The 24,657-nt window shown below is 40.0% G+C and overlaps 1 protein-coding gene across 1 annotated transcript in view; it reads right to left on the bottom strand.

Annotated features, from left to right (window-relative positions):
• LOC148854594 (DNA topoisomerase, type IA, core) overlaps positions 1–24,657 on the bottom strand; it is an 89,781-nt gene that overhangs the window by 52,292 nt on the left and 12,832 nt on the right. Inside the window, exons 8-10 of the mRNA XM_088986488.1 lie at positions 23,099–23,208; positions 22,823–22,923; positions 19,300–19,392 (exon numbers count right to left, since the gene is read on the bottom strand). Of these exons, the coding sequence (XP_088842614.1) occupies positions 19,300–19,392; positions 22,823–22,923; positions 23,099–23,208 (304 nt within the window). The remainder of the gene's footprint in view (positions 1–19,299; positions 19,393–22,822; positions 22,924–23,098; positions 23,209–24,657) is intronic.

Genomic DNA, 24,657 nt, shown 5'->3' with positions numbered 1-24,657 from the left:
TAATACAGGAAACCAAACTAACAGATTTAGATAGAAGGTGGTGGGTTAGAAGTGTGTGGAAAGCAAGAGGTGTGAATTGGTGCTCAACTCCCTCTAGGGGTATAGTTACTCTTTGGAGAGGATGTGGTAGAACCATTAGAGGAACCGATAGGTAGTTTTTCTGTCTCTTTGAAGTCCAAGATGGTGGAGGATGGTTTTACTTGGGTGTAAACCAATGTGTATGGGCCAAATAATTATAGAGAGAAAAATGAATTGTCGGAAGAGCTTCAAGGGATTCAAGGGTTATGGAAAGGTCCTTGGTGTTTAGGTGAGGATTTCAATGTAATAAGGTTTCTAAATGAGTCAAACAATCCCCAACAAGCTATCACAACTAGCATGAGGAAGTTCAATGATTTTATCAATAATTGTAATTTAAAGGAATTTCCTTTGATACAAGTCAGCTTTACTTGGTTTAACTTTCAGGAGAACCCATCTTGCTCAAAATTAGATAGATTCCTTTTCAATGAAAGTTGGTAAGCACACTGGAGGGGTTTGATGGCTAAGGCTTTGCCTAGGGTTACCTCAGACCATTGCCCTACCAAGCTAGGCCAAGAAACTTTTGGTGATGGACCTAGACCTTTTAGGTTTGAGAACATGTGGCTAACACATTCAGACTTTGTGTCAAAGGTCGAGAAATGGTGGAGAGAAGAGATTAGGGGAGTGAAGTGGAAAGGGGCGAGGTTCCATAAGAAATTAAAAAGTTTGAGATCTAAACTAAAAGATTGGAATAGGGAGGAGTTTGGTAGGGTGGAAGAGCTCAAAGCTAAATTGTCAACTCAAATTGAGGATCTAGACTCAAAGGAGTATCAAAGGATCATGAGTGGACAAGAAAGAGAGTTGAGATGGAAGTTGAAGAAAGAATTAGAAGAGGTCCTTTTGAGGGAGGAAATCTCCTAGAGGCAAAAATCTAGGCATAAGTGGATCAAAGAAGGGGATGGGAATACCAAGTTTTTTCATGATATAGCCAATGAAAGGATGAGCAAAAATTTGTGGCTAGGCTTGAGGTCGAGAGAGTGGAAATTGAGTCTCAAGAGGAGATAGCCAACTGTTTTGTAGCCCACTTTAGATCCATTTAGAGTAGACCTTTGGAGAGTCAAGAGAGAATGGAGGATCTGGATTGACCATGTTTATCTACCTTAGAGAAGGACTGGCTGGAAAGAAACTTTGAAGAAGAGGAGATAAGGAAAGTTGTTTTCTCAATGGATAGATCCAAGGCGCCTAGACCTGATGGATTTACCGTGGCCTTTTACTAAGACTGTTGGAATATTATCAAAGAAGACTTGTTTGAGGTTTTTAGGGAGTTTGAAAACAACCATGTTATTAGTCGGGGGATAAATACTACCTTCCCAGCTCTTATCCCTAAGAGATTAGATGCAAAACATCCTAAAGATTTCAGGCCGACCAGTTTGGTGACCAACATATACAAGATTGTGGCAAAAGTGTTATCATTGAGACTCAAAAAGGTTCTCCCCTCTCTCATTAATCAAGCTTAAGGAGCTTTCATACAGGGTAGACAAATTATAGATCAGATCCTCATAGCGAATGAATGTGTGAAGGAGATGAAGAGATTTGGCAATCAAGGCTTTGTTTGTAAGTTGGATATTGAGAAAGCCTATGACCTGGTGGACTGGAATTTTTTATTAGAAGTGTAAAGGAAATGTGGATTTGGAGACAGGTGGTGTAGTTGGGTGAATGGTTGTATAACCTCTTGTCATTTTTCAGTTCTAGTTAATGGAAGGGTCAAGGATTTTTTTTTCCCAGCTTGTAGAGGGTTAAGACAAGGTGATCCACTTTCACCTTTCTTGTTTACACTTGTGGCAGATGAGTTTAGCAGAATGACTTCTAAAGCAGGCAAGGAGGAGCTAATAAGTGGTTGGACAATAGGTAGAAATAATGTCCCAGTGACCCACCTTCAATTTGCAGATGATATTATCATTTCTTGCGAGGGGAGAGACCTTAGGAGAGTGAGGAACCTGAAATCTCTTATTAAATCCTTTTGAGTTTGCCTCCAACTTGTCAATCAACCTTGATAAAAGCTGAGTGGTGGGAATCAATTTGGAGGAGGGGGAGATAGAAGCTATTGCAGATTGCTTAGGATGTTCTTTGTCCCATTGGCCTTTGACCTATTTGGGGCTTCCTCTAGGAACTAACCCCAAAGAAAGTCGATTTTGGTATCCAATTGTGGAAAAGTTTGAAAAGAGGTTGGTGTCATGAAAGAAGAGTTATATTTCCATAGGGGGTAGAGTGACATTGATTATGGCTACACTTGCTAGTCTAGCGATTTATTTTCTATAGGTATTCAGGATACCCTCAAGGGAAGCTAAGAAGTTAGAAAAACTAATGAGGGATTTTTTGTGGGAGCCAGGGGAAGTGAAGAAAGGCCATTTGATTTAGTGGGAGATAGTTAGTAGAAGCAAGGAAGAAAGGGGAACTAGGACTAGGTAACTTAATTCATAAGAATGAAGCTCTGCTAGGGAAGTGGTTATGGAGATTGCCTTTGGAGAGGGAGCGACTATGGCACAAGGTGGTGACTAGTTCATGGCTGCTTGGAGAATGGATGGGATGTTGGGATATCTCGACGGGCGACCCTTACAACACCAATGGAAGGCTATACATAGGATTCTTCCCCATTTTCTTAGTCTGATCAGGTATGATGTCTACTCTGGAAATAATGTTCTATTTTGGGAAGACCTTTGGATGGGAAACCAACCCCTTTAAAGACCTTTTTCCATTTCTTTACTTTGTGTCCCGTTACAAGAAAGAGCCGATTTCCAAGTTTACCTCTTCCTCGGTTTCTCCTTTTTCATTGAACTGGGATTTTGGTTTTCGAAGAGAGTTAAGTGATGATGAATACGCTTGTGTTTTGGAATTTTGTCATCACTCGAGTCCACTTGTTTGGATTCCCCCAATTCTGATTTAAGAATTTGGACCCCAAACTCGAGAGGACGTTTTACTTGCTCCTCCTTTTTCAAATCCCTTTGCTCTTCTTCTGCACCCTTGGCTTTCCCAATTAAAGAAGTCTGGATCAGACCTATTCTCCCAAAGATTGTTGTTTTATGTTGGGAAGTCTACTATGGTAAGATTAATACCTTTGAAAACCTACAGAGGAAAAGACCAAATTGGTGCTTATCTCCGAATTGGTGTGTCCTTTGTAAAGCTCAAAGTGAGGACTGTTACCACTTACTGATTTCTTGTTCCTTTGTTGCAGCCCTATGGGATTGGATTTTTGGGCAGTTTGAGAGTAGGTAACCTACCATCTGATATTAGTTTGTTGCTTAGTCTGTCTACTTTTGAGTGGCACAAAAAGAGTGAGAGAATTATATGAAAGGGTATTAGAGCAGCAATCTTGTGAACTGTCTGGGAAGAAAAACACCAGAATTTTTTTCTAAAAAGGAAAGGATTGTGTCAGAAGGACTGTGTTTTGACAAGGGCAATTCAGTGGTTGAAAACATTTAACCTGTTTGATAGTGTTATTCCTTCAATGACCTGTGGAGGAACTGGTTAGCAGTAGCCAATACTTCTACCAGGAAAAACAGACTTTCAGTACAATGGGAGCCACCTGGGAGGTGTTCGTTAAGCTGAATTTTGATGGGAGTAGCAGAGGTAACCCTGGACCCTCGGGTATAGCAGGAGTTCTGAGAAATAAAAACAGTATGATCATATCCTTATACTCAGGGCCCGTGGGTCTGGGAGACTCTATAAGGGCTGAATTGCTTGCTGCAGTACAAGGTATCCAGCTTGCAAACCAGTTAGGGATAGAGCATTTGCTTATTGAAGGGGACTCTCAGGTGGTGGTGGGATGGCTGCTGAATCCGGACTCTGTGATTTGGGGCTATAGAGACCTCTTTAAAAAAGTCAAATGGCTAACAAGAAATATGACAGTTAGAGTCCAGTGGGTACGCAGATCAGCAAACTCTATGGCTGATTCACTTGCTAAACAGGGGATTTCCCGGGACTCTTTATTTTGGGCTACCTTGTAATCATGTTCATCTGATCTTGTAATGCTGTAATCAATCTTAAAGGAAAGGTCGCATCTTGTGCCTTTCCTTGGGCCGCCTGTAACTCTTATTTTCCGGATTAATAAAATATTTATTCATTGATAAAAAAAAAAGTCCCAACTATATGGGCTTGACTACATGAACCCTATTTTGCCATTCCATTCCGTTCAGTGCCATATCCATTATTTTTTTTTTTTTGGAAAATGGTAAAGTACTTTATTCATCTTAAAGAGCATATGGTAAATGCCATATCCATTATTAAATTATGGGTGCTAAAATCATTTCTTATTTCTGTTGGAAAACATGGGGTTACTAGTGTAGATCTATATTTGGTAGTTGTGTAAAAATAGAACTGTATATATTCCTAGGATTGTGGAAGGATTGATTTAAAAAGTTTTTCTTTCTATTCTTGTACTTTCTATTTTCTTTTCTTTCTATTTTTCTACTTTCTATTTATTGCAGCAGCTTACTGTATAAATATGTCGATTGGCAATAGGATGAAAGATATCAGTATTCTACCATTCCAAAACATGGTATCAGAGCTCTAGGTTTGTCAACCTTGAGTTTTTTTTTTTTTTGGCCTTCATTGCCAGTTTTTCATGATTTTCTCTTCAGGCCTTCAGTGTTGATCTATAACCAGAAGTGTTCCTTTATTCTCCTTTCCTGCTGGCCTTATTTTTCCTCCATTAACAATGTCCGACATGACTGCAACAAGTGCTCCCGTCCAAACCGATGAAGGAGCAACAAATTCTCATCCTCACACTAGTGATTTGCAGAATATTCAGACAACATATAGACTGAATGGCCAAAACTACTTGAAGTGGTCACAACTAGTGCGTACCTATTTGAAGGAAAAAGGAACAATTAGTCACCTTCTTGGAACAGGGCCAAAGTTGGGCAAGCCAAATTTTGATGCTTGGGACGAAGAGGACTCCATGATTATGTCATGGTTGTGGAGTTCAATGACACCCGAGATCAGTGATACTTGTATGTTTCTTCCCTCTGCAAAAGCTATTTGGGATGTTGTCCGACAAACCTATTCCAAAGCCCATGACGCTGCTCGTGTCTATGAGGTCAAAATGAAGACAGTGGTGGCCAAACAAGGGAGCAGAAGTGTTACAGAATATGCAAATCTGCTGCAAAATTTATGGCATGAGCTTGATCATTATCGGGTTCTTGAGACAAAGTGCCATGATGATGTTGTGATCTTGAAGAATTTTTTTGAAAGAGATAGGGTGTATGATTTTTTGGTCGGACTGAATGCTGAATTTGATCAGGTCCGAATACAAGTTCTTAGCAAAGAAGAAGTGCCTCCATTGAATGAAGTCATAGCCCTTGTCAGAATTGAGGAAAGCCACCGTGGAATCATGCTTGAGCCTAAAGATCCCAAAGGCTCAGTCATGGTGGCAAGGGGAGGAAGTTACAGTGGTTCAAAGGGTGAGAACAATCACAACTTGGCTCGTGACACAACTACCCGTGACTCTAACGATAACCTCTGGTGCACCTATTGCAAAAAGCCCAAACACACAAAAGATCGGTGCTGAAAATTTCATGGGAAACCTCCCACATCCAACAAGGAATGAAGAAATCGAAGAGTTTCAAAAGGAGTTCAACAGGCCCATAATGTCTCCACAACCCCACAGCAAGAACACTCAAGTCAGGGACCATTTAATGATGAAGAAATTGAAAGACTAAGGAACTTCCTGAAATCCTTGAAACCAGGAAGTGGCTCCACCTCTCTTGCTCTCTCAGGTGAGTCTTTATCCCTAGGATTACATGCCTCGGCTAGTGTTTTTCCATGGTTTCTTGATTTTGGAGCTACTGACCACATGACACCCTCTTCACTACATTTTCTCACCCATACACCCTGTCCTAGTAATAGAAAATTTCCTGTTGTTGATGGTACTTTCACCACAGTGGCAGGGATTGGGAATATTCAAATTACTCCATCCCTATTGCTTGAAAATGTGCTTCATGTTCCTAAGTTATCCACTAGCCTTATCTCTATACATAAACTCACCCAGGATGTGAACTGCAATGTTGTGTTCTTTCCATCTTACTGTGTATTCCAGGACCAGGTTTCGGGGAAGAAAATTGGACTTGCTAAGGAAAAGGATGGACTCTACTACCTTGAAACAACTAACAAACCATCTCACATTGTTATGCATGTCACACACGAGTCATTCTTATCTACCTCCAATAAAGATTTAAATTGGCGTCATCACTTCCGTTTCGCTCATCCTTCATTTCCTGTTTTAAAAACTATGTTTCCTTCCTTGTCTAAAGGAATTGATGTCGAAACCTTTCATTGTGATGTTTGTGAACTTGCTAAGCACAAAAGAGTTTCTTTCCCAATCAGCAATAAAAAATCTTCAACTCCTTTTTATTTGATTCATTCGGATATATGAGGCCCTTCTCAAATTCCCAACATTACTGGTTCTAGATGGTTTGTCACCTTTATTGACGATTGCACTAGGATCACATGGATCTTTCTTCTTAAGTCTAAATCTGATGTGGGTACCATTCTTCCCAACTTTCATAACATGGCCCAAACTCAATTTGGCGTGAGAATTAAAAGGTTTCAATCTGATAATGCTATAGATTATTTTAATCAAAATTTGTCCCCATTTTTTCAGAAAGAAGGCATTGTACATGAATCCTCCTGTGTTAACACTCCCCAACAGAATGGGATAGCTGAGAGGAAAAATGGCCATCTTTTGCAAACCACCCGAGCCTTTCTCTTTCAAAACCAGGTGCCAAAACAATATTGGGGGGAAGTTGTCCTTACTGTTGCATACACCATAAATAGACTACCATCTAAAGTTCTTCACAACCGAAGCCCAATACAAGTCCTTTCTCAATTCTACCCTAATATTCGAACCTCAAATAATCCCACACCAAGAATTTTTGGCTGCACTGCCATTGTTCATGTCCATAATAAGGGAAAATTGGACCCACGAGCAATCAGGTGTGTCTTCTTGGGATATTCCCCAACTCATAAAGGTTATAAATGTTATCATCCAGCCACCAGAAAATTCTACACCTCCATCGATGTCACATTTGAGGAGGGACAATCCTTTTTCACTCAACCTTATCTTCAGAGGGAGCCCTCATTAATGGAAAATAAGGCCTCGGATCTACTCTCCTTAAATGTATTACCCTCCTCAAAGTCATCCAACCGTCAAGAGTCACATCCCTCTGAGTCACAATCTTCTAAGCCCCACATTCTCGAGTCTCAACAAGAGTCAAACAACCCGACCATTGAACCAAATTCAGACACTGTTAACCCCACCAATGATGTGCATGATGATGTGAGATATATGCAGGTTTACTCTAGGAGAAAAAATCCAGATCCTCAACTTGCGCAAGTCCAAAATTCAACTCCTAATCCTGGAACTGAGGGATATGCAGAACCTGAACCTGCACCTTCAAAGTTTGAGTATGACCTACCTATTGCACTGAGAAAATGAACCAGAGAATGTACCAAACACCCATTGTACCCTTTAGCCAAATCTCTGTCATTCCAAAGATTCTCTAAATCCCATAAAATTTTTCTAGCCAGCCTTAACACCATTCCAATTCCTAATACTCTAGCCGAGGCACTTTCTAATAAGGAGTGGAGAAAAGCCATGAGTGTGGAAATGGAGGCACAAGAAAATAACAACACACGAGAAGTTGTGGATCTACCAAGAAACAAGAAGACTGTAGGCTGTAAATGGGTGTTCACAATTAAGTACAAATCTGATGGGTCGTTAGAAAGGTACAAAGCACGACTAGTAGCCAAGGGATATACACAGACTTATGGGGTAAATTATCAGGAAACTTTTGCCCCAGTAGCTAAAATGAATACAGTAAGGGTGTTGTTGTCTTTGGCTGCTAACTATAATTGGGATTTGCAACAGTTTGATGTAAAGAATGCATTTCTCCATGGTGATCTAGAAGAGGAGATATACATGGACATTCCACCGGGTTTTGGAGAAGGAATTAAGGGGAACAAAGTTTGTAGGTTGAAGATAGCACTATACGGCCTCAAACAATCTCCGAGAGCATGGTTTGGAAGGTTTACAAAGGTGATGCTTAGTACAGGTTACAAGCAAAGTCAAGGTGACCACACATTGTTTATCAAACACACAGCCTCAGGGGGAGTTACTGCACTATTAGTCTATGTGAACGATATAATCGTTATTGGGAATGATAAAAAGGAGAAGGAAGCATTGAAAAATTGCCTTTCCAGAGAATGAGATAAAAGACTTGGGGAGACTAAAGTATTTTCTCGGAATTGAAGTTGCACATTCTAAACAAGGCATCTTTATCTCTCAACAAAAGTATGTTGTTGATCTTTTGAGAGAAACGGGAAATATGGCATGTAAACCAGCTTCCACACCTATAGATCCAAATCATAAACTTGGAGAAGCCAGCGAGAATGCAAGTGTAGACAAGATGTTCCAAAGACTAGTTGGAAAACTCATTTATCTTGCACATACACGGCCAGATATTGCATGCGCTATAAGTGTAATAAGTCAGTTTATGCATAATCCTAAAGAAGTTCATCTGCAGGCTGCTCATCGAATTCTGCACTATTTGAAAGCCAATCCAGGAAAAGGAATTTTATTCAAAAGATATGGGGGACTGGCTCTTGAAGCATATATAGATGCCGATTATGCAGGATCTCCAGTAGATAGATGGTCCACTTCCGATTACTTTACCTTCTTGGGAGGAAACTTAGTCACTTGGAGGAGTAAGAAGTAAAATGTAGTGGCTCAGTCAAGTGCAGAGGCAGAATTCAGGGCTATGGCATAAGGAATGTGTGAATTACTCTGGTTGAAGATAATTTTAAAAGACCTGAAGATTCCACGAGAAGAGCCTATGAAACTATATTGTGATAACAAGCCAACCATCAATATTGCTCACAATCTTGTTCAACATGATATGACGAAGCACATCGAAATTAACCGACACTTGATAAAAGAGAAGTTGGACAGCAAGTTGATTTGCACTCCCTATGTGTCTACAAAAGGACAACTGGCAGATGTACTTACTAAAGGGTTCAATAGTACAAACTTTCGAAGAATTATAGCTGTTTCGAATGCTACTACAGTAACTCGAACCAGGAAGAGAAGAAAGAAGAGGAAGAAGAGAAGAAGAAGAAAGAAAATAAGGGTTTGTCGAAATCTGATGGATTACCCATACAGTCGACCCCCTTAATCTTAATTAGATTCTAATAACCTTTACAAAGGCTAAATTGCCCATACTTAAGTGTGGGGCAGAGTACTCTAATAAAATTGCCACATAAGCAAACTAACATAAGATGACTAAACTACCCCTATTCGGCTCACTTTAACACTCCCCCTCAAGCTGGAGAATATATGTCATACAATCCCAGGTTGTTACATAGGTAGTTCACCTTCCCTGAGCTTAGAGCTTTTGTAAACAAATCTGCCCACTGATCATTTGAGCCCACATGTTCTGTATTTATCTCTCCAGCAGAACCTTCTCCCTCACAAAGTGACAATCAACCTCTATGTGCTTTGTTCTCTCATGAAAGACAGGGTTGGATGAGATATGGAGTGCAGCTTGATTGTCACAGTACAATCTCATAGGTTTATCCAAGTGAAACCCAATTTCTTTTAGGAGATTCCTCAACCACACTAATTCACAGGTAGTGTGTGCCATGGCCCTATACTCGGCTTCAACACTGCTTCTAGCCACAACCGTCTGTTTGTTACTCTTCCATGTCACAAGATTTCCTCCAAGAAATGTGCACTAGCCTGTAGTAGATCTTCTGCCATTCATTGAGCCTGCCCAGTCTGCATCTGTATACTCAACTACTTCAAGTTTTCCTCCTGGTTATACAATAGTCCATGGCCTGGACTCCTTTCAGATACCTTACAATTCTATTGAGCCTGCCCAGTCTGCATCTGTATACTCAACTACTTCAAGTTTTCCTCCCGGTTATACAATAGTCCATGGCCTGGACTCCTTTCAGATACCTTACAATTCTAAGAACTGCATCCCAGTGAGGTATACGAGGGTTCTGCATGAATTGGCTCACCACACTGACTGCAAAGGAGATGTCGGGTCTCGTAATAGTCAGATAGTTCAGCTTTCCAACTAGTCATCTATACCTTCCAGGATCTTCAAATACTTCTCATGTATCACTACTCAACTTAACATTTGGTTCCATAGGGGTCTCAGCCAGTTTTGCACCTAACAGTCATGTTTCTTCCAATAGATCAAGAACATATTTCCTTTGGCACAGATTTACACCTTGTTTTGACCTGGCAACTTCTATTTCCAAGAAATACTTTAATGTTCCAACGTCTTTTGTTTGAAAATGATTTTGCAGAAATACCTTTAGTTTGCCAATCCCCAATTTATCACTGCCAGTAATGACAATATCATCCACATAGACCACTAATAAGATCTTCCCAGCTTCTAAGTCATAGTTGAACACTGAGTGATCAACTTGGCATTGCTTCATTCCAAAACTCTTCACCACTTCGCTGAACTTCTCGAACCAAGCACGTGGTGATTGCTTCAACCCATAAATTGCCTTCTTCGGTCTGCACACCTTACCATCCTCCCCCTGAGCAACAAACCCAGGTGGTTGCTCCATATATACCTCCACCACCAAATCACCATGGAGGAAGGAATTTTTTATGTCAAGTTGAAATAGAGGCCAATCATACATAACTGCCAGGGAAATTAGTACACGAACAGAACCAATCTTAGCCACCGGAGAGAATGTCTCTATGTAGTCCACTCCATACAACTGTGAGTAACCTTTAGCAACAAGTTTGGCCTTCAAACGCTCCACACTACCATCTGGCAAGTATTTCACAGTATACACCCATTTACAGCCCACAGCATGCTTACCAGGTGGGAGAGTAGTAACTTCCCACGTTTGAGTATGTTGAAGAGCAGAAAGTTCCTCCTCCATTGCTCGCCGCCATCCAGGTGAACTATGAGCTTCTTGAACATTGTTAGGTATGGAAATAGAGGACAAAAGTGAAACAAACTGGCGATGTGAGGTAGAAAGACGAGATAATGAGACAAAATTGGAAATAGGATAGAGGGTAGAACTGCGTTTACCTTTCCGTAAGGCAATGGGTAGGTCAAGGTCTGAAGGTTCAGCAATAGGAGCCATGAGAGGATCCGCAGATGAGGTAGAAGATGGAGGAGGGGCCGGTGTCGTTCGACATGTATACACTTGTCGAATCAGTGGTCGTTCGGTGGTGATCTACACTGGATGATATGATGAGTCTACTCCAACAACAGCATCTGGAACTAGATCACTGACAGGAAGAGGAATAGGAAGTAAGGGTGGAGAGAAAGGAGCTTCAGGACTTGAGAAGAAGGGTACAGACTCAAAAAAGGTGACATTAGGGCAGACATAGCACTTTCGGGTAATGAGATTATAACATTTGTACTATTTTTGAGTCCGAGAGTAGCCAAGGAAGACAAATTTAATTGAGCATGCATCTAACTTGTCTATTCCAGGACTTAGATTGTGGATAAAACATACACAACCAAAGACACGAGGAGTTAATGGAAAAGGAGATAAAGTGGGAAACAAGATAGAGAAGGGGGACCGACCATGAAAAATGAAGGAGGGCATCCAATTAATGAGAAAACATGTAGTGAGTACAGCATCACTCCAAAACCGTTTAGGAACATTCATGTAGTGAAGAATAGACTGAGCAGTTTCAAAAAGCTGACGGTTCTTCCGTTCAGCTACCCCATTTTGTTGAGGAGAATGCACATGAGGTCTGATGAATAATGCCATGTTGTTCTAAATACTGTTGAAATGAAGTAAGAAAGCATTCACGACCATTATCTAAACGGAGAACTTTGATTGGAACACCAAAATGTGTGCGTATTTCAGCATGAAATTTTTGAAAAATGGAAAATAATTCACTTCTTTCTTTCATTAAGTAAATCCATGTCATTCTTGAACAATCATCAATAAAGGAGACAAAATACTTGTACCCATTATAAGACTCTATTTTGATTGGACCCCAAACATCTGAATGAACCAAAGAAAAAGGACTCAGCATACGACTCTCAACTCTTGGACTGAAGGACACACGACGATGTTTCCCAAATTGACATGACTCACATTGAAAACTGACAAATGACTCAATGACGGAACCAATATCTTGAGAGCCTTGAGAGATGGATGTCCCAGTCAGCAATGCCATTGTAGAGGAGTAAGTGAAGTCTGAAGAGAAATTGAAGATCCACCACCATCAAGATAATACAATCCACCAGCTTCATGCCCCCTACCAATCTTCTTCCCCGTCTTGAGATCCTGAAAAACACAAGTGGAAGGAAAGAAGGTAACAGAAAAGTTAAGAGATTTGGTTATTTTATTAATAGACATAAGATTGAATGGAAACTTAGGTATATATAAACAGATGATAAGGGCACAGAAGCCATGTCAACATTACCAACACCACAGATGAGAGATGAGGACCCATTGACAAGTGTAACGGTTTATGATGTGGAGGTTTCAAAAAGAGAAGAGAACACACCTGGAGTCCCAGTCATATGATCTGAGGCTCCAGAGTCAATAATCCAGGGAGAGGTTTTAGATAACATGCAAGCAATACCTGAGTGGGCAAGTGTGGCAATGGTATGCCGTGAAGTAGTTTGAAGGAACCGTTCATACTCATCACGCGGTACACTCACCATCTCCCTCCCAAAAGTAGATGTAGATGGGAGAGGAGTACAGTCTGCCTGTTTACTGTCACTGATGTCAACCTCACCTACTACAGCATAATTAGCCCATTTGGAGGGAGGGCCATGTAGATCATAACAGAAATTCACTATGTGTTCTTCCCTACCACAATGAGTACATTTCCTTGCAGAGTTATTCTTCCCTCTGCCACGGCCTCCCCCCGAGTCATGACCACCCCGACCAATCATGGAACTACCATGGCCTGTCCCAAAGAAATTCTACGAAGCCGTGAGAATACCTCCTCAAGTGTAGAAAGGGTGGAGCTCCCTAACATTTGGTCTCTAACTGGTTCATACTCCGATTTCAGCCCCACCAAGAATCTTGTAACATCTAGTTGTTCCCTTTGCTGTTGCTGAACTTTAATATCTGGAGTGAGGGGATGATAGACATTGAGTTCATTCCTTATATTCTTCATGCTGGCATAGTACTCTTCTAGTGTTTTGTTTCCTTGTTGCAAATCAAAGTACTACTGATAAAGTTGATATACTCTTGTTGTATTATCTTGTCCAGAATACAACTTCTTAGCATGTTCCCATATATCCTTAGCCGTATCAAGAAACATGAAGTTGGCACTAATTTTTGGTTCCATATTGTTCCATAGCCAAGTCATGATTTGATCATCTTCTTGTTCCCAATCATCAAACCCTGGGGAGTCAGCCAATGGTTTCTCATCTTTTATGTGCTTCATCTTCCTCTTTGCCATGAGGAAAACTTCCACAGATTTAGCCCATGGAACATAGTTCTCCCCATTCAGTTTAATTGAAGCCATCTGTACACCTAGGTAGTTAGGGGAAACCACCACACTAGGTTTATGATCATTACACCCATCTCCTATTGCTGCCATGGTACCTTTCACAGTTGCCTCTAACCTGAATTCTCAGCAACAAAGTTGACTGCTGTTATCCAAAAATTGATGTTCCAGCACTTATAGCAACCCCTAAACACAACAGTGGATACACACGCCTTGTTCTTATTCACACTACTGCTGATTTCACAACACCACGAACCACTAACGAATCAATTTAACACTCACTAATCACATATAAGCCCTCTTACAACCACTGAACAAGGATTGTGCAACACAAGCACCACAACATAGTCGAACCTGTTACACCCAGTTCAGACTAGTTTAACACTTTTAAGAGGGCACTACAATACCACAAAAGTTCGGCTAGGTCACAGCATTACACCTTACACCACTCGACCACTTATAGCAGCCCTAACACCACTCAACAACTTACAGCAGCCCCTACACCATTCGGCTACTGTACACACAGCCCGTTCTAGGGCAACAATGAACCTAGTTCTCTAGGTTCTGAACAGTACTAACAGCCTCTTGAAGGGTTTCTACCCAGAAATACCAGCAACACAAGAAGAAGAGATAACCGACCTTCCTTTGAGAGTCTCAACCAACCATTCACTACTGAAGTCACTTTTCTTGATGAAGAAGAATACGCGCAGCAGAGAGAGACAAGTTGTGAGATTTCAGACCTAGGGCGAACTAGTTCTCTCCATTGACTGACCAGAAACGCAGGAAGAAGAGTCACGAACACTGCTGAGGTGCTTTACCAACTGAAGTAGGTCAAGAACATGGCTCTGATACCATGTTTCGAATGCTGCTACAGTAACTCGAACCAGGAAGAGAAGGAAGAAGAAGAGGAAGAAGAAGAAAGAAAATAAGGGTCTATCGAAATCTAATGGACTACCCATACAATCAACCCCCTTAATCTTAATTAGATTCTAATAACCTTTACAAAGACTAAATTGCCCATACTTAAGTGTGGGGCAGAGTATTCTAATAAAACTGCCACATAAGCAAATTACTTAACACACATAAGATGACTAAACTACCCCTATTCGGCTCACTTTAACAATAGCCAAGCTGGGAATGGAGGATCTCTATTCACCAGCTTGAAGGGGAGTGTTGGAAAACGTGGGGTTACTGGTGCAGATCTATATTTGGTAGTTGTGTAAAAATAGAATTGTATATATTCCTAGGATTGTGGAAGGATTGATTTAGAAAGTTTTTCTTTCTATTTTTCTACTTCCTATTTTCTTTTCTTTCTATTTATTGCAGCAGCTTACTGTATAAATATGCCGATTGGCAATAGAATGAAATATATCAGTATTCTACCATTCCAAAACAATTTCTTCCACTTGAGTCCTTTTTTGGATTGGAAACAGCAACTTCATTACCACTTAAGTCCTTTTCAGTCTGGCCCTAGCTCTTATAGACCCTTCAACTTCTAACAAATTACTTTTCTTAATAGGTGCCCCGCTATGCATGTGACCAAACCACCTCAATGTACTTTCTCCCATTTTATCACCTATTGGAGCTACTCCTAGGTTTATTTGTATGATTTCATTTTTTTTATAGGAAACGGTAACTTTCATTAGATAAAACCATAAGAAACAACTGTCACCTTCCAAAGTAAAAGGTGACCCCTGAATAACAAAAATCTTACAACACTGCACAAAACAAAAGCTACCAATTCACCACTTGTTTTGCTAGGTTGTCAGATAAAGCATTTGCTGACCTCCTAGACCAATACACTTTTGCATCCAGCTCCCTTGTGAGGCTCAATAATTCCCTTACCTGTTGTCTAAGGGGCCACGTTCCCAAACTATTTGATTGCAACCAACCTACTACTAATTTTGAATCCCCCTCCACTTCCAACTATTGGAAACCCAATTGCTTGGCCCATCTGAGCCCCTGGAGGAGCGCCAAAACTTCAGCTCTAAGTGAGTCCCCCACACCTATTGGACCAGAATACAGAGCTAGGATTTTTCCTTCCGCATCTCTAAACACACCCCCTATTCCAGAAGGTACGGGGTTCCCAATAAAGCTGCCATCAAAGTTCAGTTTGACATGAAATTGCAAAGGAGGGGACCAAACTGCTTGTATGGTAGGTGATGAAGTAGAAGATCTTGCTAAAATATTCCAGCCTCTAATCAAATCATCTGAAGAGACATCCTTGAACAAGTTAAGAGTTTTCAGCCAATGTACTGCCTTGATGGTGATCCCTTCAATAACTTTAGGAGCTGATCTTTCTTTCCCTTGGAAAATCCTATTGTTTCTCTCTTCCCATACTGCCCACAAGATAGCTGCCCTCGTTGTTCTCCACATTACCCTTCCTTTCTTCTTTGGTTGTCGGAAAAAGCTAGGGTCAAATAAATCCGCTACACTTGTGGGAGGATTCCACCTACAATCAAAGAGAGAGGAGAACAAATCCCAAATTAGAGCACGAAAAGGACAAGAAATTAATAGGTGATTCACCGTCTCACCATTCCTCAAATAAAGGCTACAGACATGAAGTGACAAACACCAATTTGGTCTCTTTCTTTGAAGCACCTCCAAGGTATTGATTTTTTAGAAAATCACTTCCCAACAAAAAGCCCTTACTTTTGGGGGGACCGGAGCGCTCCAAACTTCTTTAATAGGAAAAGAGGAAATCGGGCTAGAAGGAAGAACCAAAGCATTGAAAAACAAAGAACAAGAAAAACTACCTGTAGAAGATTCTGCCCACACTCTATTGTCCGGAGAAGAGTGGTCTAAAAAAACTGAACTTAGAAGAGAAAAAATACCAATTGCTAAATCCACTTCTAAGTCCCTCAATCCTCTCCTTAGTCCCAGATCCCAAGAATCCCCAGAAGTACGAAAGAAGAGATAAATTGAGATTTTTCAAAGAAATGGAATAAAGGTTCGGGAATCTATCCTTAAGAGGAGATTCCCCAATCCACAAGTCCTCCCAAAAAAGAATTTTATTGCCCACACAAGCATCATACCTGATGAAAGGATAGAAGAAAGGCAAGATACCAACAATATCTTTCCACGGGGAAAAACACAAAGCCCTTGGGTTGAGTCCAACGTCCCATCCATTTGTTGCCATTCCATGAATACTTCTTATCACCTTATGCCATAGACTCACTTGCTCCTTAAGAAACCTCAATAACCATTTGCCTAACAAAGTTGCATTTCTTATTTTAATATTTCCAATCCCTAAACCCCCTTTGTCTTTCTTTCTAGACACCACTTCCCATTCGACCCTATGATCCTTTTTGGTATCTCTAGGCTCCCACAGAAAATCTCTCATTATTTTTTCAATCTAAGTTCGCAATTTTAACAGGCAATTTGAAGGTAGACAAAAATTACAATAGCAAATTTGCTAGTGTTCACTTAATTAGAGTGATTCTACCCCCAAAGAGATGTAGTTCCTTTTCCAACCCACAAGTCTTTTTAAGAATCTTTCCAAATCTGGGTACCAAAAGCTAACAGACCTCGGATTTCCTCCCAAAGGTAAGCCTAAATACTTAAGAGACCAATCACTTACCTCACAACCTAAAGATCTAGCCAACGGTGCCACCTAACCTTCTTGCCTATTAATTCCAGCTACACATCTTTTATTCCAATTTACTCTCAAGTTGGAGACCTTTTCAAAATTCTCTACCAAGACCTTTAAATTTTCCAACTCCTCCAAATCTCCTTCACAAAAGAGAATTAAGTCATCAGCAAATTGAAGGTGGGTTACAACTATTTCCTCCCTCCCTACTCTCCACCCTCTAATCAAATTTCTAGCATCGGCTCTAGTAATCTAGACACTCAACACATCAACTATCAGGGTGAAAAGGAAAGGAGAAAGAGGGTCCCCTTGTCTTAATCCTCTCTTTTCCGGCAAGAAATCCTTGGCTACCCCATTTACTAGAATGGAGTAGTGACATGAACAGATACAGCCCTTAACCCACATGCACCATATTTCTCCAAATCCTCTGATGCTCAATACTTCCAGTAAAAAGTCCTAGTCCACCAAATCATAGGCCTTCTCCAAATCCAGTTTGCAAATCAAACCCTTTTCTCCTTGCCTTTTTCTGTAATGCACACATTCATTGGCAATAAGGATCGATCAATAATTTGTCTTCCTGACACAAATGCCCCTTGGTTCGGAGAAATCAAGGAAGGTAGTACCTTTTTTATTCTTTCTGCCAAGACCTTTGATATTACCTTATGCATACTCCCAATTAGGCTTATGGGTCTAAAATCCTTTGGGTGGTTTGCATTTATCTTTTTAGGAATCAAAACTCTGAAAGTAGCATTGGCACCCGAATTTATCTTACCTCTCTCAAAGAATTCCAAGAAGACCTCCATTAAATCACCACCTATATTGCCTTTGATATTACCTTATCCACCTTTCTGGTTTCACCATTCATTCATCTAAGCATTCACATTTCTGTCACACTCATTTTATGGACATGCCAGTTCCAAGCCCGGATAAAGGAGAGGGTTGCATCAGGTTGGTAGCCGACACAAACATTTTTCAAATTCTCATTGAAGACACCAAGGATTAGTCCATATCAAAAGTTGAAAAATAATATTTAACATTATATTTTTATATATTAAGATTTATCTGTATTGTGAACCCTTTTTACTGATCAGTAATATGCAACTTTGGTAATAGATGTAAAATTGAAGATATTGGAAGATAAAAGATAATGACCTTGAAAGCCAAAATTAAATATGTATAAAAAGTACGAAAGTAAGATATATTGTGTATAAGGATTGATATCAATCCTTTGCTCTATAAAGTGAATGTTGCTTTTCTTTTCTGCAGGTTCCTTTCCACTTCATCTTTCTTAATAACTGATAATTATTCATAAAAATAGTAATTCTCCAAAAGGCTAAAAATTGTACAAATATCCACACAAAAATTAGCTTCAAGTCCCAAAATTTCTTAACAAAGTGAACAGAATTGTTTCTTTTTTCCATTCATTTTTTGTTAGGTAACAGCTAAAGCAACTCTATTGAAGACAGACTGCCAGTACAATTCTTCCCTACTATGTGATAAGAGAATCTGCTACAAAGTCAGCAAATCTTTGTACCCAAGTTCATGGTGGATGCCAAAGATCCCATGTTCCTAATACAGTGAAGATATATCCTATTAACACCTCTAAGAAGAGAATATGCTATAGATAACAGATCTCTGTATCTATCTCGATGAGGTATTTATGGTGGATTCCCAAGATACCACTTTCATAATACAATGAAAATACACCTAAGGTACAAAATATTCTTCCCTCATCCACCGAATTATAACTTTGGCGTCCCCTTTTTTGAAGAAGGAATCCCCTTCAGTATCTAATCTAACATTTCCCAACACAGCTACCAGCTTCACTCCTTGTAAGGACCAGAATAAACAATCTCATGATCCAGGAAGAACCCTCTTATACCAAATGGTGAACAGAGATTTGTTACAGTGTTTTAAAAAAATTTAACTTTTGGCAAGATAAAAAACAATAAAATAACAAAAAAAGGAGGACCATAATTAGAAGATCATTGAACATAAAAAGCCAAACCACAAAAGGAGTCCACAAAAGCCAGACTATTCAATGCCAGTAGCAAGGACTTAAAAGGTTTCAAAAATGTCCACAAAAATCACAAAAGAAAGACTTGAACATTAAGCTAAATTTTAGCGACAAAAAAGGGGTTGAAGAGGTTGAACTGTAAAGGTGAAATTGGAGATAGCAAACCTTGTAAACTGCTTGATATCCAGGAAACTCAACTCTTGAACATGTCGATCGAAGAACAATAGATTCATCAGCAGTTCCAATATCAATTTGTATCTAGTATGAAAAAGAAGAATGAGATAATGTGCAAACAGAAAAGAAAATACTTAGCTAATTCTATTATTCAACAATCAAGGCCATATAGAATATAAATGTGCATAACAGAAAGGGCACACAGAGACTGTTGATGTCATAGGTAATACAGATTATTTGTTTATTAATATATGGCCCAGTGTATTTTGCAGCAAGAAACAACTAGAGTCAGGTGAAATAAGGGCACAATCCTGCTACTGTGAACACTTAACAGGAGATTAAAAAATACAGAAGGTTCTCCCTCCCATTTCAGTAATACTATTATACTGCAAGAACCAGAAGCAATGAAGAAACAATACAACATTAATATATCCATTCTACATACTTCTTTAAAAAAATACAAAATACAAGAGGAAAGGTCAACAATCAGCTAGGGGGGGGGGGGGGGGGAATAATTGAACAATTAATCACATGAGGGCAATTATAGCTGGAGAGAATAAGGAGAGTCTTGGGGCATTTATAGCTATGTCAGTTATGAAAAAAGAAGAGTTTTGGGGCATTTATAACTAGGCCAGCTAAGCATTTATAGAGGGAGTCAGTTATGCCATCAGAAGAGTATAAGAAGGGGCTTTGGGGGATAGGGGGTGGTATGTTTTTCTTTGAGTAAAGAATATTGTGTGTGTTTGGGAGAGCCCGCAGTCTCTCAAAGAACCGACCAACTGTTAATGTTTTCTGCTGAATGAATACTAGCCTCTTTTGTTGATGTTCGAGTGTGTGAACGCTGCTGTAAGTCTGTGAACTGCGTGTCAAATTTCTAGGTCACAACAGTGGTATCAGAGCTCGTTTTTCCTCGGATATGGTGACAGTTAAGGAAGTGGCATTGCAGGTGGAGGGTTTCGAAGAACACTTGACTTCTCTGCATTCTTAATTTCGTGTGGAGATGGATGGCTTACACAATGAGATTCAGCGACTCGATCCAAAAAAGGTAGCAGCTGGACTTTCGAATATCTCATCTCTAGAAAGCTCGGTACAATCTCTGGAAGGTGTTCAATATCTGGTGAGACGATTTGATTTGTTGCTTCAGCAACAAGCCTATTCAGCTCCTTTGTTTACAACTGACATTGCTCCTCTAGTCACATCGAGTTGTGCGGCTGACACAGAGAGGAGTGCAGCTTTCCTGACGTCTTCTTCAATATCAGTCCCGGAACATACTTCTGATTCACTTCCTCAAAAGTTGGAGTTACCTATCTTTGATGGGGAAAATCCAGACGGCTGGCTTTTTCGCATGAAGCGCTATTTTGAGATTAATGGCTTGTTTCTGGCGGAGTGTCTGCGAGCTGCAGTTGTCTGTTTAGAGGGCGGTGCATTGGCGTGGTATTACTGGGAAGATGGTCGGCGACCTTTTCGTGGTTGGACAGAATTCAAAGAGCTCCTCCTTGAACGTTTTCGATCAACTCAGGAGGGTAATTTACAGGAGCAGCTCTTCTCGTTACATCAGTCTTCTACTGTTAAGGAATATCGTTGCCAATTCGAGGTGCTCTCTGCTCCCCTACGAGATCTGCTGGTAATCAATCCGAATAAGAGCAGGTGTTTTGGGTTAACAGAAAACTCCAGTTATTGGGATGAATCAGAGTCCCGATGTAGGAATTATAATGGGCACTTGGCAGCACTGACATCAGCCAAGGAACTAAGTTTTGCTGGAAAACTCTGCACTAATACAGCAAGAGGCTGCTGGGTTGGAGGAAGAGGCTTCAATTCTACAAGTAGTTTTAGTTGGAAGTGGTCTGACAATGCAACACATTGGAATGAGTCCATCTCCCCTGGGGCACCATTTCACTCCAATGGCTCCAATTCATCATGCAAAGGCATTAATCTAATCAATACCTGTACATCGGTGACTAATGGCCAGCCAACCCTTGTGGGTGAGAGACGCAACAACTTTCATGAGTACATCTGTATGCTTGATATAGAGAACAAATGCTACCACCTGCGCCGCCACAAGGAGTATCTTATCATCCTTGCAACTATTAGTGGGATGATCCTTTGCACAACTTTGGCTGTTGTAATTTGGTTGCTTGCATACAGGAGGAGCAAGAGGCGCAGAATGTCTCGCAAAGCATCTAATCCATCAACATTTGCATCAGTTACCCCATCATGGAAAGTCTTCAGCAATGAGGAACTGAGGCCAATTACAAAGAATTTCAGTGAAGGTAACCGTCTTGTTGGAAATGCCAAGACTGGTGGCACATATAGTGGGTTTTTACCTGATGGAATGAGGGAAGCAGACAAGAGACTGAAAAGGTCTAGCTTTCAAAGAAAGAAGGAATTTTATTCAAAGACTGGAAGAGTTGCAAAGCTCCATTATCCTGCTGCCGTGTGCGGTGTGCGTCCATCCACTATGCCTGGAGTTACTAGTTGGAGGTGCTTATTCATTGGCAGGACCTACCTGATTTTGAAGATTCTTGGGAGCCTTTTGACTTACTTTGAGACCAGTTTCATCATTTTAACCTTGAGGACAAGGTTAGACTTTGGGCGGCGGGTAATGATAGGCCCCAATTAACCTTACGTATGCCAGGAAGAGGAAAGGTCAACAATCAGCTAGGGGGGGGGGGAAATAATTGAACAATTAATCACATGAGGGCAATTATAGCTGGAGGGAATAAGGAGAGTCTTGGGGCATTTATAGCTATGTCAGTTATGAAAAAAAATAAGAGTTTTTGGGCATTTATAACTAGGCCAACTGGGCATTTATAGAGGGAATCAGTTATGCCATCAGAAGAGTATAAGAAGGGGCTTTGGGGGATAGGGGGTGGTATGTTTTTCTTTGAGTAAAGAATATTGTGAGTATTTGGGAGAGCCGGCGGTCTCTCGAAGAACCGACCAACTGTTAATGTTTTCTGCTAATGAATACTAACCTCTTTTGTTGATGTTCGAGTGTGTGAACACTGTTGTAAGTCTGTGAACTGCGTGTCAAATTTCTGGGTCATAACATTTTTTTTTTTTTGCTTTTCTTGTTTGTAAGGGTGGGGAAAGAAAAGTTATGTATTAAAAGGGGTTGGAGGGTAATGGTGTGTTGGGTCTTCAGTTTTAATTTTTGTTTCAGTGATATCTTATCACCTCGTTGTTCTTCCTTTCTTCTTTAATAAATTTTTCTTTTTTAATTATTACCAAAAAAGTCACTTTATTGAGGATAAAGAATAATAAAAAGGATACTGGTCGATATTTATGTATTATTTACTTAGGACAAAGTACGATAATTTAGGAGAACAGATATAATGATACCAGATGGTATTGGGAAGCTGGCCCAAAGAAATCAGGATGCAATGAATTGCCTCATCCCAACTTTTGTTTAAGGATATCCAACACCAGTAAAGGGACAAGCATTGCTGTAATTTCCATCACATGGGTAAGTATGTGATTCCTTGACAACAATATTAAATGCTAAAACCCAAACCTGATCGATGACAGTGGGTTCCATTTGGCAAGCCATTGCTCGAGCCCATATAAGAGTGTATAATTTCAAGGAATCCTCATCAAGTACTCCTGCCAATTTAGCTGAAAGACAAATAAGTTAAACTACTAAGCCTAACATCCTTTAGGATTCTGATTAGAGGAAAAATGAGAATGTCCAACTTACAAAAAAAATAGCCAAAAAGACGAAACAAATCATAGAGAGAATAAACTTCTATACTAGTATAATTTATTGCAATGAAAGGAATCTATCTATTACATGGTAACCTCCAGATATCTGTGGGCCTAATTGCTTCATGGGCCTCTTGAGCATTCTTCACCTTCTTAAAGTACACTCGAGTAATTTCTGATGCGAAACCTTGCCCATACCTACATAGCGGAAGTACTTGATGATAAAATAACAGAGAAACTAAAAAGGCAATTATAATTTTTTTATCGATAAAAAGGCAATTATAATTTTTTTATCAATAAAAAGGCATATATAATTTCGAAGCAAATAAGATGTAATTCATAAGTAAAGATAGAGAACACAAGAAAAAAGCACATAAACCCAACTTTAAAAAGTAAAGTGACCAGATATTCAATCTTCCATTGTATATAGGTATGTCAAAGCTATAAAAATCAACATGTCATAACATGTCCCAAATATGTTGATTTCAAGCAAACCTATAATGAAATGCAGCAATCGCATGAAAAATTACTTGCAATCTTCTGTCTCAAAGTATATTATCAACTTATAATCCTTCAGAAGACATGTTAGAGTTACAACATTGCATTTACATCTTGATACATGTCAATCAAAGACATGCTCTTTCAGTATTTTTCAACTTCAGATTTTTAGGATGTGTTTGGACAAACTTCTGATATTGTACTTTTGAAAGCCCAAAAGCAGAAAGCATGGTTATTTGATTTTACTGTTTGCTTTTTGCTGTGAAAGGTGCTTGGCAAAACTTGCATTCAAAAAAGTAAAAGTAAAATGTGGTGTTTGTATACAGCTACATGCTGTACACATGCAGCACCATATATAGTTCTTGTGTCAGAATCTATTTATTGAAAAAATGGCACTATACATGAACCATTTGGCGTGTTACATGTCCCACGTGGCACCTACATGTCCATGAATGTCTGCATCTATACAAATGCTACATGACATGATACCACATAAACAAACTACAGCCCTATCTTCCAAACACTTAAAGAACATGCCAAATGTCATTTCCGTGTCTACCACATGGAAGAACATGCCAAATGTCATTTCCATGTCTACCACATGGAAAAACATGCCACCTGGACCATACTGAAAGAATGGTAGGATCCATCTAATGGACGCCAAGAAGGGAGCGGAATGGAGGAAGAATTTCAAAAAACATTTCCTACATTCTTTCAACTGGGAATCATATTCCCTAAATTTAGAATACTTTATTCAAGGATCCTACTTGAACCATAAACAAACCAGATCTGAACCAAAAAGGAAACAGGAAGGATTATACCTGATCCGGAGAAATAATATCACCCAAAGTTGGTGTTCACACCCAAAGAAGTAACCAAGATCCGCTCCTGCTGAAGATGACACAGCTGTGGATGGAACAGAACTAGCAAGGTGCGTCCTACACACTGGATTCTTCACAAGAACCCTCTGGAAACCTTGAACACCGAATCCTTTTGTCTATCTTGCAAGACTATTGTCAAGAACTGCTTTCTTGACTTCTTGTTGCTGCAAAGATCCAATCTTCCAACAGGTAGTGGCGGCGGCTGAAGGATGAGAAGTCCAGGGACGAAGAGGGCAGAACTGTCTCTTCTCTCTGGCGTCTGTGAGAG

Source organism: Nelumbo lutea, chromosome 4 (assembly GCF_056320005.1).
Source record: "Nelumbo lutea isolate HS-2025 chromosome 4, American lotus-T2T, whole genome shotgun sequence".
In the NCBI taxonomy this organism is placed as follows: Eukaryota; Viridiplantae; Streptophyta; class Magnoliopsida; order Proteales; family Nelumbonaceae; genus Nelumbo; species Nelumbo lutea.
Note: the sequence above shows the minus strand (reverse complement) of the source record. Positions and strands in the feature narration are given on the sequence as shown.